Here is a 17072-nt window from a genome sequence, read left to right on the forward strand (position 1 = left end):
AATTACGTCACACAGAAAAACGTCCCTAGCGGGCGGAATAGATATGACAGCTTGTTACACAAAGGGAAGGGGCTGAGTCCTAGTGAAAGAGCGGGAGACTTGAACATAGGCGAGCTGTACTATCGTAAATACAGTATCTTATGCATTCTAAATTACCGCCCATTTGAAGAGGAAAATGCAATACATATTTACTCTGAGCTGCGCTTCAGTAGGTTGGTGGTAGATGGACCGTGTCGCCAACCCGAGTCCTCTGTCCTTTGAAGAATGTATCTGGTAGTCACGGGATACGTTGTGTGTAGTAGACGGGATACTTGGACTGTCCTTCCTAACCTGCGTTTAGCTGTTGCTAACTCAACGGCTTGGAGATATCACTTCTGTAGTGAATACGAGTTCAAAGTTCATACCATTCACAATCAAAGTCCATGCTGATGTTGGCTTTATCACTTCTGTAGTTATTATCTGAACCATTCTGACACCGGACCGTCATCCTGGTGTACCCGGAACAGGAAGTTATATTCTTGTCAGTGGCTTTTATAGTGGAGGGAGAGGGGTGTGTCTGAAAAGTCTATTACCCATGTCTCTTCACAGGGGCGGGCCCCTAGTTGACCAGAAGCCCAAACTTATGAAAACACATCTCTCATTTGGAAGCTAAAATTAAATTTCATCTCTTCACAAATAATGTCATATTCAAACATTTGAATTAAACAACAATTCCATGTGAATCCGATATCTCTGACATTTAGACTTTCCACAGTAGAGTTTATGTCATTCTATCATTGATGAGAATGTGTCAGAGGGCAACCGAACTGACATAATATACCTTAAGTACCACCGCATATGTTCAGTTGGTCAGATTACCAGAATATAGTTCATTTCCCCCACTTCTGATGTTCCCAGAACCTCTATGTTAACCAAGGGGTTTTCTTATGTCACATCAGTTATAGTAGGGAGAAGGAAAAGGGGGAAAGAGGTATTTATGACTGTCATAAACCTACCCCCAACCCAATGTCATGACACTCCCCGCCTCCCCCCTTCTACCGCTGTTCCCCCCCCTCCTACCGCTGTTCCTCCCTCCTACCGCTGTTCCTCCTCTCCTACCCCCTCCTACCGCTGTTCCTACCCCCTCCTACCGCTGTTCCTCCCCTCCTACCGCTGTTCCTCCCCTCCTCTCCCCCCTTTCTACCACTGTTCCTCCCTCCTACCGCTGTTCCTCCTCTCCTACCCCCTCCTACCGCTGTTCCTACCCCCTCCTACCGCTGTTCCTCCCCTCCTACCGCTGTTCCTCCCCTCCTCTCCCCCCTTTCTACCGCAGACTCAGGTAAAGGGAGGGATTGTGTTGGTCTTAGTTTACTCCTGTTGGAATGATGAATAAAACAGGAACCAGAAGTGATCAGGAGTAAAAGTTAATTTCAGTGTCGGTCAGTATGATGATCAGCAACATAGTACTGTACATGGAGTCAGAAGACCAGTAAACCGCTGACCCAAACACCTCCTCCTCTCAGTGATGGGAAGAACACTAGTAAACTGCTGACCCAAACACCTCCTCCTCTCAGTGATGGGAAGAAGACCAGTAAACTGCTGACCCAAACACCTCCTCCTCTCAGTGATGGGAAGAAGACCAGTAAACCGCTGACCCAAACACCTCCTCCTCTCAGTGATGGGAAGAACACTAGTAAACTGCTGACCCAAACACCTCCTCCTCTCAGTGATGTGAAGAAGACCAGTAAACTGCTGACCCAAACACCTCCTCCTCTCAGTGATGGGAAGAAGACCAGTAAACTGCTGACCCAAACACCTCCTCCTCTCAGTGATGGGAAGAAGACCAGTAAACCGCTGACCCAAACACCTCCTCCTCTCAGTGATGGGAAGAACACTAGTAAACTGCTGACCCAAACACCTCCTCCTCTCAGTGATGGGAAGAACACTAGTAAACTGCTGATCCAAACACCTCCTCCTCTCAGTGATGGGAAGAAGACCAGTAAACTGCTGACCCAAACACCTCCTCCTCTCAGTGATGGGAAGAACACTAGTAAACTGCTGATCCAAACACCTCCTCCTCTCAGTGATGGGAAGAAGACCAGTAAACTGCTGACCCAAACACCTCCTCCTCTCAGTGATGGGAAGAAGACCAGTAAACTGCTGACCCAAACACCTCCTCCTCTCAGTGATGGGAAGAAGACTAGTAAACCGCTGACCCAAACACCTCCTCCTCTCAGTGATGGGAAGAACACTAGTAAACTGCTGACCCAAACACCTCCTCTCAGTGATGGGAAGAAGACCAGTAAACACCTCCTCTCAGTGATGGGAAGAAGACTAGTAAACTGCTGACCCAAACACCTCCTCCTCTCAGTGATGGGAAGAACACTAGTAAACTGCTGATCCAAACACCTCCTCCTCTCAGTGATGGGAAGAAGACCAGTAAACTGCTGACCCAAACACCTCCTCCTCTCAGTGATGGGAAGAAGACTAGTAAACCGCTGACCCAAACACCTCCTCCTCTCAGTGATGGGAAGAAGACTAGTAAACTGCTGACCCAAACACCTCCTCCTCTCAGTGATGGGAAGAACACTAGTAAACTGCTGATCCAAACACCTCCTCCTCTCAGTGATGGGAAGAAGACCAGTAAACTGCTGACCCAAACACCTCCTCCTCTCAGTGATGGGAAGAAGACTAGTAAACCGCTGACCCAAACACCTCCTCCTCTCAGTGATGGGAAGAACACTAGTAAACTGCTGACCCAAACACCTCCTCTCAGTGATGGGAAGAAGACATATCACTCAACATCCATGAAGGTCCATTCTCTCTTCACTCTCTCCCACACAGTCACATACACAGACAATCATTAAACATTGAATCATTCAGTCACATACACAGATATTTTTGTCTGTACAGAGTAGATGGCTCGTCTTAGTTGTAACAACAGCCGTATTGAATAATTTCATCATGATGTTAAACCAATGTAAATACACATAAAGGTGCGCATGTATCAAGCATCTGAGTAGGAGTGCTGACCTAGGGTCAGTTATGCCTTCTACAACACATCACAGGAGCCTGATCCTCGATCAGACCAGTCAGTTCTGCCTTCTAGAACACATTACATTCACAGGAGCCTGATCCTCGATCAGCACTCTGAAACGCTTGAGACAGACAGCACTAGACCTACCTTTATAACAGCTTTGGCCCGGTCCATACAAGGCCCTTAGCCCCTCCCCAAGTCTGAATTCCAAATGGCTCCCTATTCCCTATACAGTGCACTAGTTTTGACCAGAGCATTATGGGTAATAGGATGCCATTTGGGATGCAAACCAAGGACTGACTACCGAAGGAGTAGGAACTAGGGTCTGCTTCTGGAGAGGAGCGGGTACCTAAGGAGTAGGAACTAGGGTCTGCTTCTGGAGAGGAGCGGGTACCTAAGGAGTAGGAACTAGGGTCTGCTTCTGGAGAGGAGCGGGTACCTAAGGAGTAGGAACTAGGGTCTGCTTCTGGAGAGGAGCGGGTACCTAAGGAGTAGGAACTAGGGTCTGCTTCTGGAGAGGAGCGGGTACCTAAGGAGTAGGAACTAGGGTCTGCTTCTGGAGAGGAGCGGGTACCTAAGGAGTAGGAACTAGGGTCTGCTTCTGGAGAGGAGCGGGTACCTAAGGAGTAGGAACTAGGGTCTGCTTCTGGAGAGGAGCGGGTACCTAAGGAGTAGGAACTAGGGTCTGCTTCTGGAGAGGAGCGGGTTGAGAGCTTCAAGTTCCTTGGTGTCCACACCACCAATGAACGATCATGGTCCAAGCACACCAAGACAGTCGTGAAGAGGGCATGACAAAACCTATTCACCCTCAGGAGACTGGAAAGATTTGGCATGGGTCCTGAGATCCTTAAAAGGTTCTACAGCTACATCGAGAGCATCCTGACTGGTTGCATCACTGCCTTGTACGGCAATTGCTCGGCCTCCGACCGCAAGACACTACAGAGGGTAGTGCGTACGGCCCAGTACATCACTGGGGCTAAGCTTCCTGTCATCCAGGACCTCAAAACCACGCGGTGTCAGAGGAAGGCCCTAAAAATTGCCAGACTCCAGCCACCCTCATAAACTGGTCTCTCTGCTACCGCACGGCAAGCGGCAGCTTCTACCCCCAAGCCATTAGACTCCTGAACATCTAATGAAATGGCTACCTGGACTATTTGCATTGCCCCCACTCTGTTTATCTATGCATAGTCACTTTAATAACTCTACCTACATGTACATATTACCTTGACTAACTGGTGCCCCCGCACATTGACTCTGTACTGGTACCCCCTGTATATAGCCTCCACATTGACTCTGTACCGGTACCCCCTGTATATAGCCTCCACATTGACTCTGTACCGGTACCCCCTGTATATAGTCTCCACATTGACTCTGTACCGTAATACCCTGTATATAGCCTCCACATTGACTCTGTACCAGTACCCCCTGTATATAGCCTCCACATTGACTCTGTACCGGTACCCCCTGTATATAGCCTCCACATTGACTCTGTACCGGTACCCCCTGTATATAGCCTCCACATTGACTCTGTACCTGTACCCCCTGTATATAGCCTCCACATTGACTCTGTACCGGTACCCCCTGTATATAGCCTCCACATTGACTCTGTACCGTAACACCCTGTATATAGCCTCCACATTGACTCTGTACCGGTACCCCCTGTATATAGCCTCCACATTGACTCTGTACCGTAATACCCTGTATATAGCCTCCACATTGACTCTGTACCGGTACCCCCTGTATATAGCCTCCACATTGACTCTGTACCGGTACCCCCTGTATATAGTCTCCACATTGACTCTGTACCGGTACCCCCTGTATATAGCCTCCACATTGACTCTGTACCGTAATACCCTGTATATAGTCTCCACATTGACTCTGTACCAGTACCCCCTGTATATAGCCTCCACATTGACTCTGTACCGTAATACCCTGTATATAGCCTCCACATTGACTCTGTACCGTAATACCCTGTATATAGCCTCCACATTGACTCTGTACCGTAATACCCTGTATATAGCCTCCACATTGACTCTGTACCGTAATACCCTGTATATAGCCTCCACATTGACTCTGTACCGTAATACCCTGTATATAGCCTCCACACTGACTCTGTACCGTAATACCCTGTATATAGCCTCCACATTGACTCTGTACTGTAATACCCTGTATACAGCCTCCACATTGACTCTGTACCGGTACCCCCTGTATATAGCCTCCACATTGACTCTGTACCGTAATACCCTGTATATAGCCTCCACACTGACTCTGTACCGTAATATACTGTATATAGCCTCGTTATTGTTGCTCTTTATTTTTTTATTTTCTATTTTGTTTATTTTAGTAAATACTTTAACATTTATTTTCATTAAAAACTGCACTGTTGGTTAAGGGCTTGTAAGTAAGCATTTCACTGTAAGGTCTACTACACCTGTTGTATTCGGCGCACGTGACAAATAACATTTGACTTGGGCAGGGCAGCATCTTTACAAGACAAAGGAACGACAGGTGCATGGCCCTAGGATGGCAACAAATACATTTGTGGTTTTAATGGGCTTTCTCCATTCTGATTGGGCCTTAAGGGCCCTGCATACGGAATAATGATAATACATTACATTTGTAGAACTCTTTTCATTTAAAGATGTAAATCACAAAGCTATTTACATTTACAAAATACGGGCAAAAAAAAACAGGCGAGAAATGAAAAGCTAGCTAGCAGCCTAGTACTATATAAGATCCACAAAAATACAGAGAGGTAGGGAGACAACAGAAGTAAGGAGACAGTGCTAGACATGGTCTTTCTCTTAAAACAACCGTGTAATGTGATATACTGGATAGTACTGGTTGACTTCTGTTCCCCTAACATTGTCCTTCCTCCATGGTGAACTGAAAACTATACATGATATTGAGATGGTGATGTCTAAAAACGTTTTGGCTGCACGTCGAGTTCTTCCGTGTGTCTGATGGTCCCACAGTTTGTCTTCCTCCTCAGGGTAGGTTTGTCTTCTCCTCAGGGTAGGTTTGTCTTCCTCCTCAGGGTACGACTCCCACTGCACCGTTTATAAAGTCCCTAACGTGATCCTGCTCCTCTTCGTCCATCTCTACGGTAACAGAGGGATCTCTGTCATCACCTGGAAAATACAGATTCATACAGGAACATTGTTTAATTGTTTAATTCAAAGTTCATGGAACTGGGACACGAGCATCCCAAACATGCTGAATGGGTGACATGGCCGGTAAGTACGTAGGCCATGGAACTGGAACACGAGCATCCCAAACATGCTGAATGGGTGACATGGCCGGTAAGTACGTAGGCCATGGAACTGGGACACGAGCATCCCAAACATGCTGAATGGGTGACATGGCCGGTAAGTACGTAGGCCATGGAACTGGGACACGAGCATCCCAAACATGCTGAATGGGTGACATGGCCGGTAAGTACGTAGGCCATGGAACTGGAACACGAGCATCCCAAACATGCTGAATGGGTGACATGGCCGGTAAGTACGTAGGCCATGGAACTGGAACACGAGCATCCCAAACATGCTGAATGGGTGACATGGCCGGTAAGTACGTAGGCCATGGAACTGGGACACGAGCATCCCAAACATGCTGAATGGGTGACATGGCCGGTAAGTACGTAGGCCATGGAACTGGGACACGAGCATCCCAAACATGCTGAATGGGTGACATGGCCGGTAAGTACGTAGGCCATGGAACTGGGACACGAGCATCCCAAACATGCTGAATGGGTGACATGGCCGGTAAGTACGTAGGCCATGGAACTGGAACACGAGCATCCCAAACATGCTGAATGGGTGACATGGCCGGTAAGTACGTAGGCCATGGAACTGGGACACGAGCATCCCAAACATGCTGAATGGGTGACATGGCCGGTAAGTACGTAGGCCATGGAACTGGAACACGAGCATCCCAAACATGCTGAATGGGTGACATGGCCGGTAAGTACGTAGGCCATGGAACTGGGACACGAGCATCCCAAACATGCTGAATGGGTGACATGGCCGGTAAGTACGTAGGCCATGGAACTGGGACACGAGCATCCCAAACATGCTGAATGGGTGACATGGCCGGTAAGTACGTAGGCCATGGAACTGGAACACGAGCATCCCAAACATGCTGAATGGGTGACATGGCCGGTAAGTACGTAGGCCATGGAACTGGAACACGAGCATCCCAAACATGCTGAATGGGTGACATGGCCGGTAAGTACGTAGGCCATGGAACTGGGACACGAGCATCCCAAACATGCTGAATGGGTGACATGGCCGGTAAGTACGTAGGCCATGGAACTGGGACACGAGCATCCCAAACATGCTGAATGGGTGACATGGCCGGTAAGTACGTAGGCCATGGAACTGGGACACGAGCATCCCAAACATGCTGAATGGGTGACATGGCTGGTAAGTACGTAGGCCATGGAACTGGGACATTTTCAGCTTCCAGAAATTGTGTACAGATCCTTGCGACATGGAGAAATGCTCACTAACAGGGTTGTAAAACAAATTTGTGCACAGAATTTTTGAGAAATAAGCTTGGTGGGTATGGAACATTTTATTTCAGCTCATGAAACACGGGACCAACACTTTACATGTTGCCTTGATTTTTCTGTTCAGTGTCGCTTCCGTTCAGAAATCTCTGTCAATCACATTAATTAATGCAATACCACATCTGTCCACCAAATTGACAATTTATACAGAACAAAAATATAAAACGCAATAATTTCAACAATTTTACTGAGTTACAGTTCATATTAGGAAATCAGTCAAGTGAAAAACGTATTAGGCCCTAATCTATGGATTTCACATGACTGGGCAGGGGCGCAGCCATGGGTGGAACTGGGAGGACATAGGCCCACCCACTGGAAAGCCAGGCCCAGCCAATCACAATGAGTTTTTCCCCACAAAAGGACTTTATTACAGACAGAAATTACTCCTCAGTTTCATCATCTGTCCGGGTGTCTGGTCACCGACGATCCCACAGGTGAAAACGCAGGATGTGGAGGTCCTGGGCTGGTGTGGCTACACGTGGTCTGCGGTTTGGAGACCGGTTGGATATACTGCCAAATTCTCTAAAACGACTTTGGAGGCGGCTTATGGTAGAGAAATTAACATTAAATTCTCCGGCAACAGCTTCGGTGGACATCCCTGTAGTCAGCATGCCAATTGCACACTCCTTCAAAACTTGAGACATCTGTGGCATTGTGTTGTCTGACAAAATTGCACATTTTGAGTGGCCTTTTATTGCCCCCAGCACACGGTTGACCATGCAACTTAGCAGTAAATTAGGGACACCACCACATCATATATTTTTCCCTGATAGATATTCATCTAAGAATCAGTCCTATTGGCCTCCTTACCTATGTTGTCGTCCTCTGACTCCTCTTCCTCATCCCATTTCTCCTCATTGGCTAATAGAGAGGTTGAGGACTCACTCAGGCTCTTCAGGGGGAAGTAGTGTCCGTCTCCTTGGCTGGGAAACACAGAAACACAGACAGGATGGGGTTAAATATCCAGTCGGGAAAGTAGCAGTCGTCTCCTTGGCTGGGAAACACGCATTAAAACAAATCAAATCGTATTGGTCCATATACACATATTTAACAGATGTTATTGGTCCATACACATATTTAACAGATGTTATTGGTCCATACACATATTTAACAGATGTTATTGGTCCATACACATATTTAACAGATGTTATTGGTCCATACACATATTTAACAGATGTTATTGGTCCATACACATATTTAACAGATGTTATTGGTCCATACACATATTTAACAGATGTTATTGGTCCATACACATATTTAACAGATGTTATTGGTCCATACACATATTTAACAGATGTTATTGGTCCATACACATATTTAACAGATGTTATTGGTCCATACACATATTTAGCAGATGTTATTGGTCCATACACATATTTAACAGATGGTATTGGTCCATACACATATTTAACAATGTTATTGGTCACATATTTAGCAGATGTTATTGGTCCATACACATATTTAACAGATGTTATTGGTCACATATTTAGCAGATGTTATTGTGGGTGTAGTGAAATGCTTAAGTTCCTATCTCCAACTGCAGTAATATCTAAATTCACAACAATACACACAAATCTAAAAGTAAAAGAATAGAATGAAGAAAAACATGAATATTAGGACGAGCAATGTCGGAGTGGCATTGACAAAAAAACGGTATATTAGAATACAGTATATACATATGAGATGAGTAAAGCTGTATGTGAAAACTATTGAAATCACCAGTGTTCCATTATTAAAGTGACCAGTGATTCCATGTCTATGTATAGAGGGCAGCAGCCTCTAAGGTGCAGGGTTGAGTAAGCGGGTGGTAGCCGGCTAGTGATGGCTATTTAACAGTCTGATGGCCTTGAGATTGAAAAACAGCTTCTGTCTCTCGGTCCCAGCTTTGATGCACCTGTACTGACCTCGCCTTCTAGATGGTAGCGGGGTGAACAGGCCGTGGCTCGGGTGGTTGTTGTCCTTGATTATCTTTATGGCCTTCCTGTGACATCAGGTGCTGTAGGTGTCCTGGAGGGCAGGTAGTTTGCCCCCGGTGATGCGTTGTGCAGACCTCACTACCCTCTGGAGAGCCCTGCGGTTGCCGGCAGTGCAGTTGCTGTACCAGGCTGTAATTGTGCATCTGTAAAAGTTTGTGAGGGTCTTAGGTGACAAGCCAAATTTCTTCAGCCAACTGAGGTAGAAGAGGCGATGTTGAGCCTTCGCCACGCTGTCTGTGTTTTTGGACCATTTCAGTTTGTCAGTGATGTGTATGTCGAGGAACTTGAAGCTTTCTACCGTCTCCACTGCGGTTCCGTCGATGTGGATAGAGGCCTGCTCCCTCTGTTGTTTCCTGAAGTCCACAATCAGCTCCTTCGTGTTGTTGACGTTGAGGGAGAGGTTATTTTTCTGGCACCACTCCACCAGAGCCCTCACCTCCTCCCTGTAGGCCATCTCGTCATTGTTGGTAATCAAGTCTACTATTGTTGAGTCATCTGCAAACTTGATGATTGAGTTGGAGGTGTGCGTGGCCACACAGTCATGGGTGAACAGGGAGTACAGGAGAGGGCCGAGCACACACCCTTGTGGGGCCCCAGTGTTGAGGATCAGCATAGTGGAGGTGTTGCTGCCTACCTTCACCACCTGGGGGTGGCCCGTCAGGAAGTCCATGACCCAGTTGCACAGAGCGGGGTTCAGACCCAGGGCCCTGAGCTTAATGATGAGCTTGGAGGGTACTATGGTGTTAAATGCTGAGCTGTAGTCAATGAACAGCATTCTTACTTACATAGGGCAGTGTGCAGTGAGATGGCATCATCTGTGGATCTATAGGGGCGGTAAGCAATTTGTTGTGTGTCTAGGGCAGGCCTGGGCAACTCCAGTCCTCGGGAGCCTGATTGGTGTCACAGTTTTCCCACATCCCTAGCAAACACAGCTGATTTAAACTAATTGCATTCTAAACTGAAGATCGTGATTAGTTGACAAGTTGAGTCAGGGGTACCTGTCCAGGGCTACTGGTGGGGTTATTCCAGGAGTTGGGAACCACCGGTCTCGAGCAGGGCTCCCCAACCCTGTTCCTAGAGATACTGTCCTGTAGGTTGTCACTCCAACCCTGCTCCTGGAGAGATACTGTCCTGTAGGTTGTCACTCCAACCCTGTTCCTAGAGAGATACTGTCCTGTAGGTTGTCACTCCAACCCTGTTCCTAGAGAGATACTGTCCTGTAGGTTGTCACTCCAACCCTGTTCCTAGAGAGATACTGTCCTGTAGGTTGTCACTCCAACCCTGTTCCTAGAGAGATACTGTCCTGTAGGTTGTCACTCCAACCCTGTTCCTAGAGATACTGTCCTGTAGGTTGTCACTCCAACCCTGTTCCTAGAGAGATACTGTCCTGTAGGTTGTCACTCCAACCCTGTTCCTAGAGAGATACTGTCCTGTAGGTTGTCACTCCAACCCTGTTCCTAGAGAGATACTGTCCTGTAGGTTGTCACTCCAACCCTGTTCCTAGAGAGATACTGTCCTGTAGGTTGTCACTCCAACCCTGTTCCTAGAGAGATACTGTCCTGTAGGTTGTCACTCCAACCCTGTTCCTAGAGAGATACTGTCCTGTAGGTTGTCACTCCAACCCTGTTCCTAGAGAGATACTGTCCTGTAGGTTGTCACTCCAACCCTGTTCCTAGAGAGATACTGTCCTGTAGGTTGTCACTCCAACCCTGTTCCTAGAGAGATACTGTCCTGTAGGTTGTCACTCCAACCCTGTTCCTAGAGAGATACTGTCCTGTAGGTTGTCACTCCAACCCTGTTCCTAGAGAGATACTGTCCTGTAGGTTGTCACTCCAACCCTGTTCCTAGAGAGATACTGTCCTGTAGGTTGTCACTCCAACCCTGTTCCTGGAGAGATACTGTCCTGTAGGTTGTCACTCCAACCCTGTTCCTAGAGAGATACTGTCCTGTAGGTTGTCACTCCAACCCTGTTCCTAGAGAGATACTGTCCTGTAGGTTGTCACTCCAACCCTGTTCCTAGTGATACTGTCCTGTAGGTTGTCACTCCAACCCTGTTCCTAGAGAGATACTGTCCTGTAGGTTGTCACTCCAACCCTGTTCCTAGAGAGATACTGTCCTGTAGGTTGTCACTCCAACCCTGTTCCTAGAGGAGATACTGTCCTGTAGGTTGTCACTCCAACCCTGTTCCTAGAGAGATACTGTCCTGTAGGTTGTCACTCCAACCCTGTTCCTAGAGATACTGTCCTGTAGGTTGTCACTCCAACCCTGTTCCTAGAGAGATACTGTCCTGTAGGTTGTCACTCCAACCCTGTTCCTAGAGGAGATACTGTCCTGTAGGTTGTCACTCCAACCCTGTTCCTAGAGATACTGTCCTGTAGGTTGTCACTCCAACCCTGTTCCTAGAGAGATACTGTCCTGTAGGTTGTCACTCCAACCCTGTTCCTAGAGGAGATACTGTCCTGTAGGTTGTCACTCCAACCCTGTTCCTAGAGATACTGTCCTGTAGGTTGTCACTCCAACCCTGTTCCTAGAGAGATACTGTCCTGTAGGTTGTCACTCCAACCCTGTTCCTAGAGAGATACTGTCCTGTAGGTTGTCACTCCAACCCTGTTCCTAGAGGAGATACTGTCCTGTAGGTTGTCACTCCAACCCTGTTCCTAGAGATACTGTCCTGTAGGTTGTCACTCCAACCCTGTTCCTAGAGAGATACTGTCCTGTAGGTTGTCACTCCAACCCTGTTCCTAGAGAGATACTGTCCTGTAGGTTGTCACTCCAACCCTGTTCCTAGAGATACTGTCCTGTAGGTTGTCACTCCAACCCTGTTCCTAGAGAGATACTGTCCTGTAGGTTGTCACTCCAACCCTGTTCCTAGAGAGATACTGTCCTGTAGGTTGTCACTCCAACCCTGTTCCTAGAGAGATACTGTCCTGTAGGTTGTCACTCCAACCCTGTTCCTAGAGAGATACTGTCCTGTAGGTTGTCACTCCAACCCTGTTCCTAGAGAGATACTGTCCTGTAGGTTGTCACTCCAACCCTGTTCCTAGAGAGATACTGTCCTGTAGGTTGTCACTCCAACCCTGTTCCTAGAGAGATACTGTCCTGTAGGTTGTCACTCCAACCCTGTTCCTAGAGAGATACTGTCCTGTAGGTTGTCACTCCAACCCTGTTCCTAGAGATACTGTCCTGTAGGTTGTCACTCCAACCCTGTTCCTAGAGAGATACTGTCCTGTAGGTTGTCACTCCAACCCTGTTCCTAGAGAGATACTGTCCTGTAGGTTGTCACTCCAACCCTGTTCCTAGAGAGATACTGTCCTGTAGGTTGTCACTCCAACCCTGTTCCTAGAGAGATACTGTCCTGTAGGTTGTCACTCCAACCCTGTTCCTAGAGAGATACTGTCCTGTAGGTTGTCACTCCAACCCTGTTCCTAGAGAGATACTGTCCTGTAGGTTGACACTCCAACCCTGTTCCTAGAGAGATACTGTCCTGTAGGTTGTCACTCCAACCCTGTTCCTAGAGGAGATACTGTCCTGTAGGTTGTCACTCCAACCCTGTTCCTAGAGATACTGTCCTGTAGGTTGTCACTCCAACCCTGTTCCTAGAGAGATACTGTCCTGTAGGTTGTCACTCCAACCCTGTTCCTAGAGATACTGTCCTGTAGGTTGTCACTCCAACCCTGTTCCTAGAGGAGATACTGTCCTGTAGGTTGTCACTCCAACCCTGTTCCTAGAGATACTGTCCTGTAGGTTGTCACTCCAACCCTGTTCCTAGAGATACTGTCCTGTAGGTTGTCACTCCAACCCTGTTCCTAGAGGAGATACTGTCCTGTAGGTTGTCACTCCAACCCTGTTCCTGGAGAGATACTGTCCTGTAGGTTGTCACTCCAACCCTGTTCCTGGAGAGATACTGTCCTGTAGGTTGTCACTCCAACCCTGTTCCTAGAGATACTGTCCTGTAGGTTGTCACTCCAACCCTGTTCCTAGAGATACTGTCCTGTAGGTTGTCACTCCAACCCTGTTCCTAGAGAGATACTGTCCTGTAGGTTGTCACTCCAACCCTGTTCCTAGAGAGATACTGTCCTGTAGGTTGTCACTCCAACCCTGTTCCTAGAGAGATACTGTCCTGTAGGTTGTCACTCCAACCCTGTTCCTAGAGAGATACTGTCCTGTAGGTTGTCACTCCAACCCTGTTCCTAGAGATACTGTCCTGTAGGTTGTCACTCCAACCCTGTTCCTAGAGAGATACTGTCCTGTAGGTTGTCACTCCAACCCTGTTCCTAGAGGAGATACTGTCCTGTAGGTTGTCACTCCAACCCTGTTCCTAGAGAGATACTGTCCTGTAGGTTGTCACTCCAACCCTGTTCCTAGAGAGATACTGTCCTGTAGGTTGTCACTCCAACCCTGTTCCTAGAGAGATACTGTCCTGTAGGTTGTCACTCCAACCCTGTTCCTAGAGAGATACTGTCCTGTAGGTTGTCACTCCAACCCTGTTCCTAGAGAGATACTGTCCTGTAGGTTGTCACTCCAACCCTGTTCCTAGAGATACTGTCCTGTAGGTTGTCACTCCAACCCTGTTCCTAGAGATACTGTCCTGTAGGTTGTCACTCCAACCCTGTTCCTAGAGAGATACTGTCCTGTAGGTTGTCACTCCAACCCTGTTCCTAGAGATACTGTCCTGTAGGTTGTCACTCCAACCCTGTTCCTAGAGAGATACTGTCCTGTAGGTTGTCACTCCAACCCTGTTCCTAGAGAGATACTGTCCTGTAGGTTGTCACTCCAACCCTGTTCCTAGAGATACTGTCCTGTAGGTTGTCACTCCAACCCTGTTCCTAGAGAGATACTGTCCTGTAGGTTGTCACTCCAACCCTGTTCCTAGAGAGATACTGTCCTGTAGGTTGTCACTCCAACCCTGTTCCTAGAGATACTGTCCTGTAGGTTGTCACTCCAACCCTGTTCCTAGAGAGATACTGTCCTGTAGGTTGTCACTCCAACCCTGTTCCTAGAGAGATACTGTCCTGTAGGTTGTCACTCCAACCCTGTTCCTAGAGAGATACTGTCCTGTAGGTTGTCACTCCAACCCTGTTCCTAGAGAGATACTGTCCTGTAGGTTGTCACTCCAACCCTGTTCCTAGAGAGATACTGTCCTGTAGGTTGTCACTCCAACCCTGTTCCTAGAGAGATACTGTCCTGTAGGTTGTCACTCCAACCCTGTTCCTAGAGAGATACTGTCCTGTAGGTTGTCACTCCAACCCTGTTCCTAGAGAGATACTGTCCTGTAGGTTGTCACTCCAACCCTGTTCCTAGAGATACTGTCCTGTAGGTTGTCACTCCAACCCTGTTCCTAGAGAGATACTGTCCTGTAGGTTGTCACTCCAACCCTGTTCCTAGAGAGATACTGTCCTGTAGGTTGTCACTCCAACCCTGTTCCTAGAGAGATACTGTCCTGTAGGTTGTCACTCCAACCCTGTTCCTAGAGAGATACTGTCCTGTAGGTTGTCACTCCAACCCTGTTCCTAGAGAGATACTGTCCTGTAGGTTGTCACTCCAACCCTGTTCCTAGAGAGATACTGTCCTGTAGGTTGTCACTCCAACCCTGTTCCTAGAGAGATACTGTCCTGTAGGTTGTCACTCCAACCCTGTTCCTAGAGAGATACTGTCCTGTAGGTTGTCACTCCAACCCTGTTCCTAGAGAGATACTGTCCTGTAGGTTGTCACTCCAACCCTGTTCCTAGAGAGATACTGTCCTGTAGGTTGTCACTCCAACCCTGTTCCTAGAGAGATACTGTCCTGTAGGTTGTCACTCCAACCCTGTTCCTAGAGAGATACTGTCCTGTAGGTTGTCACTCCAACCCTGTTCCTAGAGAGATACTGTCCTGTAGGTTGTCACTCCAACCCTGTTCCTAGAGAGATACTGTCCTGTAGGTTGTCACTCCAACCCTGTTCCTAGAGAGATACTGTCCTGTAGGTTGTCACTCCAACCCTGTTCCTAGAGATACTGTCCTGTAGGTTGTCACTCCAACCCTGTTCCTAGAGAGATACTGTCCTGTAGGTTGTCACTCCAACCCTGTTCCTAGAGAGATACTGTCCTGTAGGTTGTCACTCCAACCCTGTTCCTAGAGAGATACTGTCCTGTAGGTTGTCACTCCAACCCTGTTCCTAGAGAGATACTGTCCTGTAGGTTGTCACTCCAACCCTGTTCCTAGAGAGATACTGTCCTGTAGGTTGTCACTCCAACCCTGTTCCTAGAGAGATACTGTCCTGTAGGTTGTCACTCCAACCCTGTTCCTAGAGAGATACTGTCCTGTAGGTTGTCACTCCAACCCTGTTCCTAGAGAGATACTGTCCTGTAGGTTGTCACTCCAACCCTGTTCCTAGAGAGATACTGTCCTGTAGGTTGTCACTCCAACCCTGTTCCTAGAGAGATACTGTCCTGTAGGTTGTCACTCCAACCCTGTTCCTAGAGAGATACTGTCCTGTAGGTTGTCACTCCAACCCTGTTCCTAGAGAGATACTGTCCTGTAGGTTGTCACTCCAACCCTGTTCCTAGAGAGATACTGTCCTGTAGGTTGTCACTCCAACCCTGTTCCTAGAGAGATACTGTCCTGTAGGTTGTCACTCCAACCCTGTTCCTAGAGAGATACTGTCCTGTAGGTTGTCACTCCAACCCTGTTCCTAGAGAGATACTGTCCTGTAGGTTGTCACTCCAACCCTGTTCCTAGAGAGATACTGTCCTGTAGGTTGTCACTCCAACCCTGTTCCTAGAGAGATACTGTCCTGTAGGTTGTCACTCCAACCCTGTTCCTAGAGAGATACTGTCCTGTAGGTTGTCACTCCAACCCTGTTCTAGAGAGATACTGTCCTGTAGGTTGTCACTCCAACCCTGTTCCTAGAGAGATACTGTCCTGTAGGTTGTCACTCCAACCCTGTTCCTAGAGAGATACTGTCCTGTAGGTTGTCACTCCAACCCTGTTCCTAGAGAGATACTGTCCTGTAGGTTGTCACTCCAACCCTGTTCCTAGAGATACTGTCCTGTAGGTTGTCACTCCAACCCTGTTCCTAGAGAGATACTGTCTTGTAGTTGTCACTCCAACCCTGTTCCTAGAGAGATACTGTCCTGTAGGTTGTCACTCCAACCCTGTTCCAGAGAGATACTGTCCTGTAGGTTGTCACTCCAACCTGTTCCTAGAGAGATACTGTCCTGTAGGTTGTCACTCCAACCTGTTCCTGGAGAGATACTGTCCTGTAGGTTGTCACTCCAACCCTGTTCCTTCATAAAAGGGTTGAGTGAAAACATAAATAGAAGTATATATATAGGGTTTGAGTGTGTTTAGTGTACACATAAAGACAGTATATACATAGAACAGGGTGGATGATGACACCATACAGCAGTATATATATAGAAAGGTTGAGTGAAAACTAAAGGAAAGTATATACTCAGGGAAAGGTTGAGTGACACCTACAGCAGTATACTATAGAACGGTTGATCTTGAGAAAAATCGACAGTATATATCTA

At 47.6% G+C, this 17072-nt stretch overlaps 1 protein-coding gene across 1 annotated transcript in view; it reads right to left on the bottom strand.

Annotated features, from left to right (window-relative positions):
• Nucleotides 1-5535: 5535 nt before the first annotated feature.
• The window catches only part of LOC120039313 (palmitoyltransferase ZDHHC15B-like), a 23671-nt gene continuing 12134 nt past the window's right edge, over nt 5536-17072 (bottom strand). Inside the window, exons 8-9 of the mRNA XM_038984767.1 lie at nt 8397-8538; nt 5536-6147 (exon numbers count right to left, since the gene is read on the bottom strand). Of these exons, the coding sequence (XP_038840695.1) occupies nt 6050-6147; nt 8397-8538 (240 nt within the window). The 3' untranslated portion in view covers nt 5536-6049. The remainder of the gene's footprint in view (nt 6148-8396; nt 8539-17072) is intronic.

This window comes from Salvelinus namaycush, unplaced genomic scaffold, assembly GCF_016432855.1.
Source record: "Salvelinus namaycush isolate Seneca unplaced genomic scaffold, SaNama_1.0 Scaffold264, whole genome shotgun sequence".
NCBI lineage: Eukaryota > Metazoa > Chordata > Actinopteri > Salmoniformes > Salmonidae > Salvelinus > Salvelinus namaycush.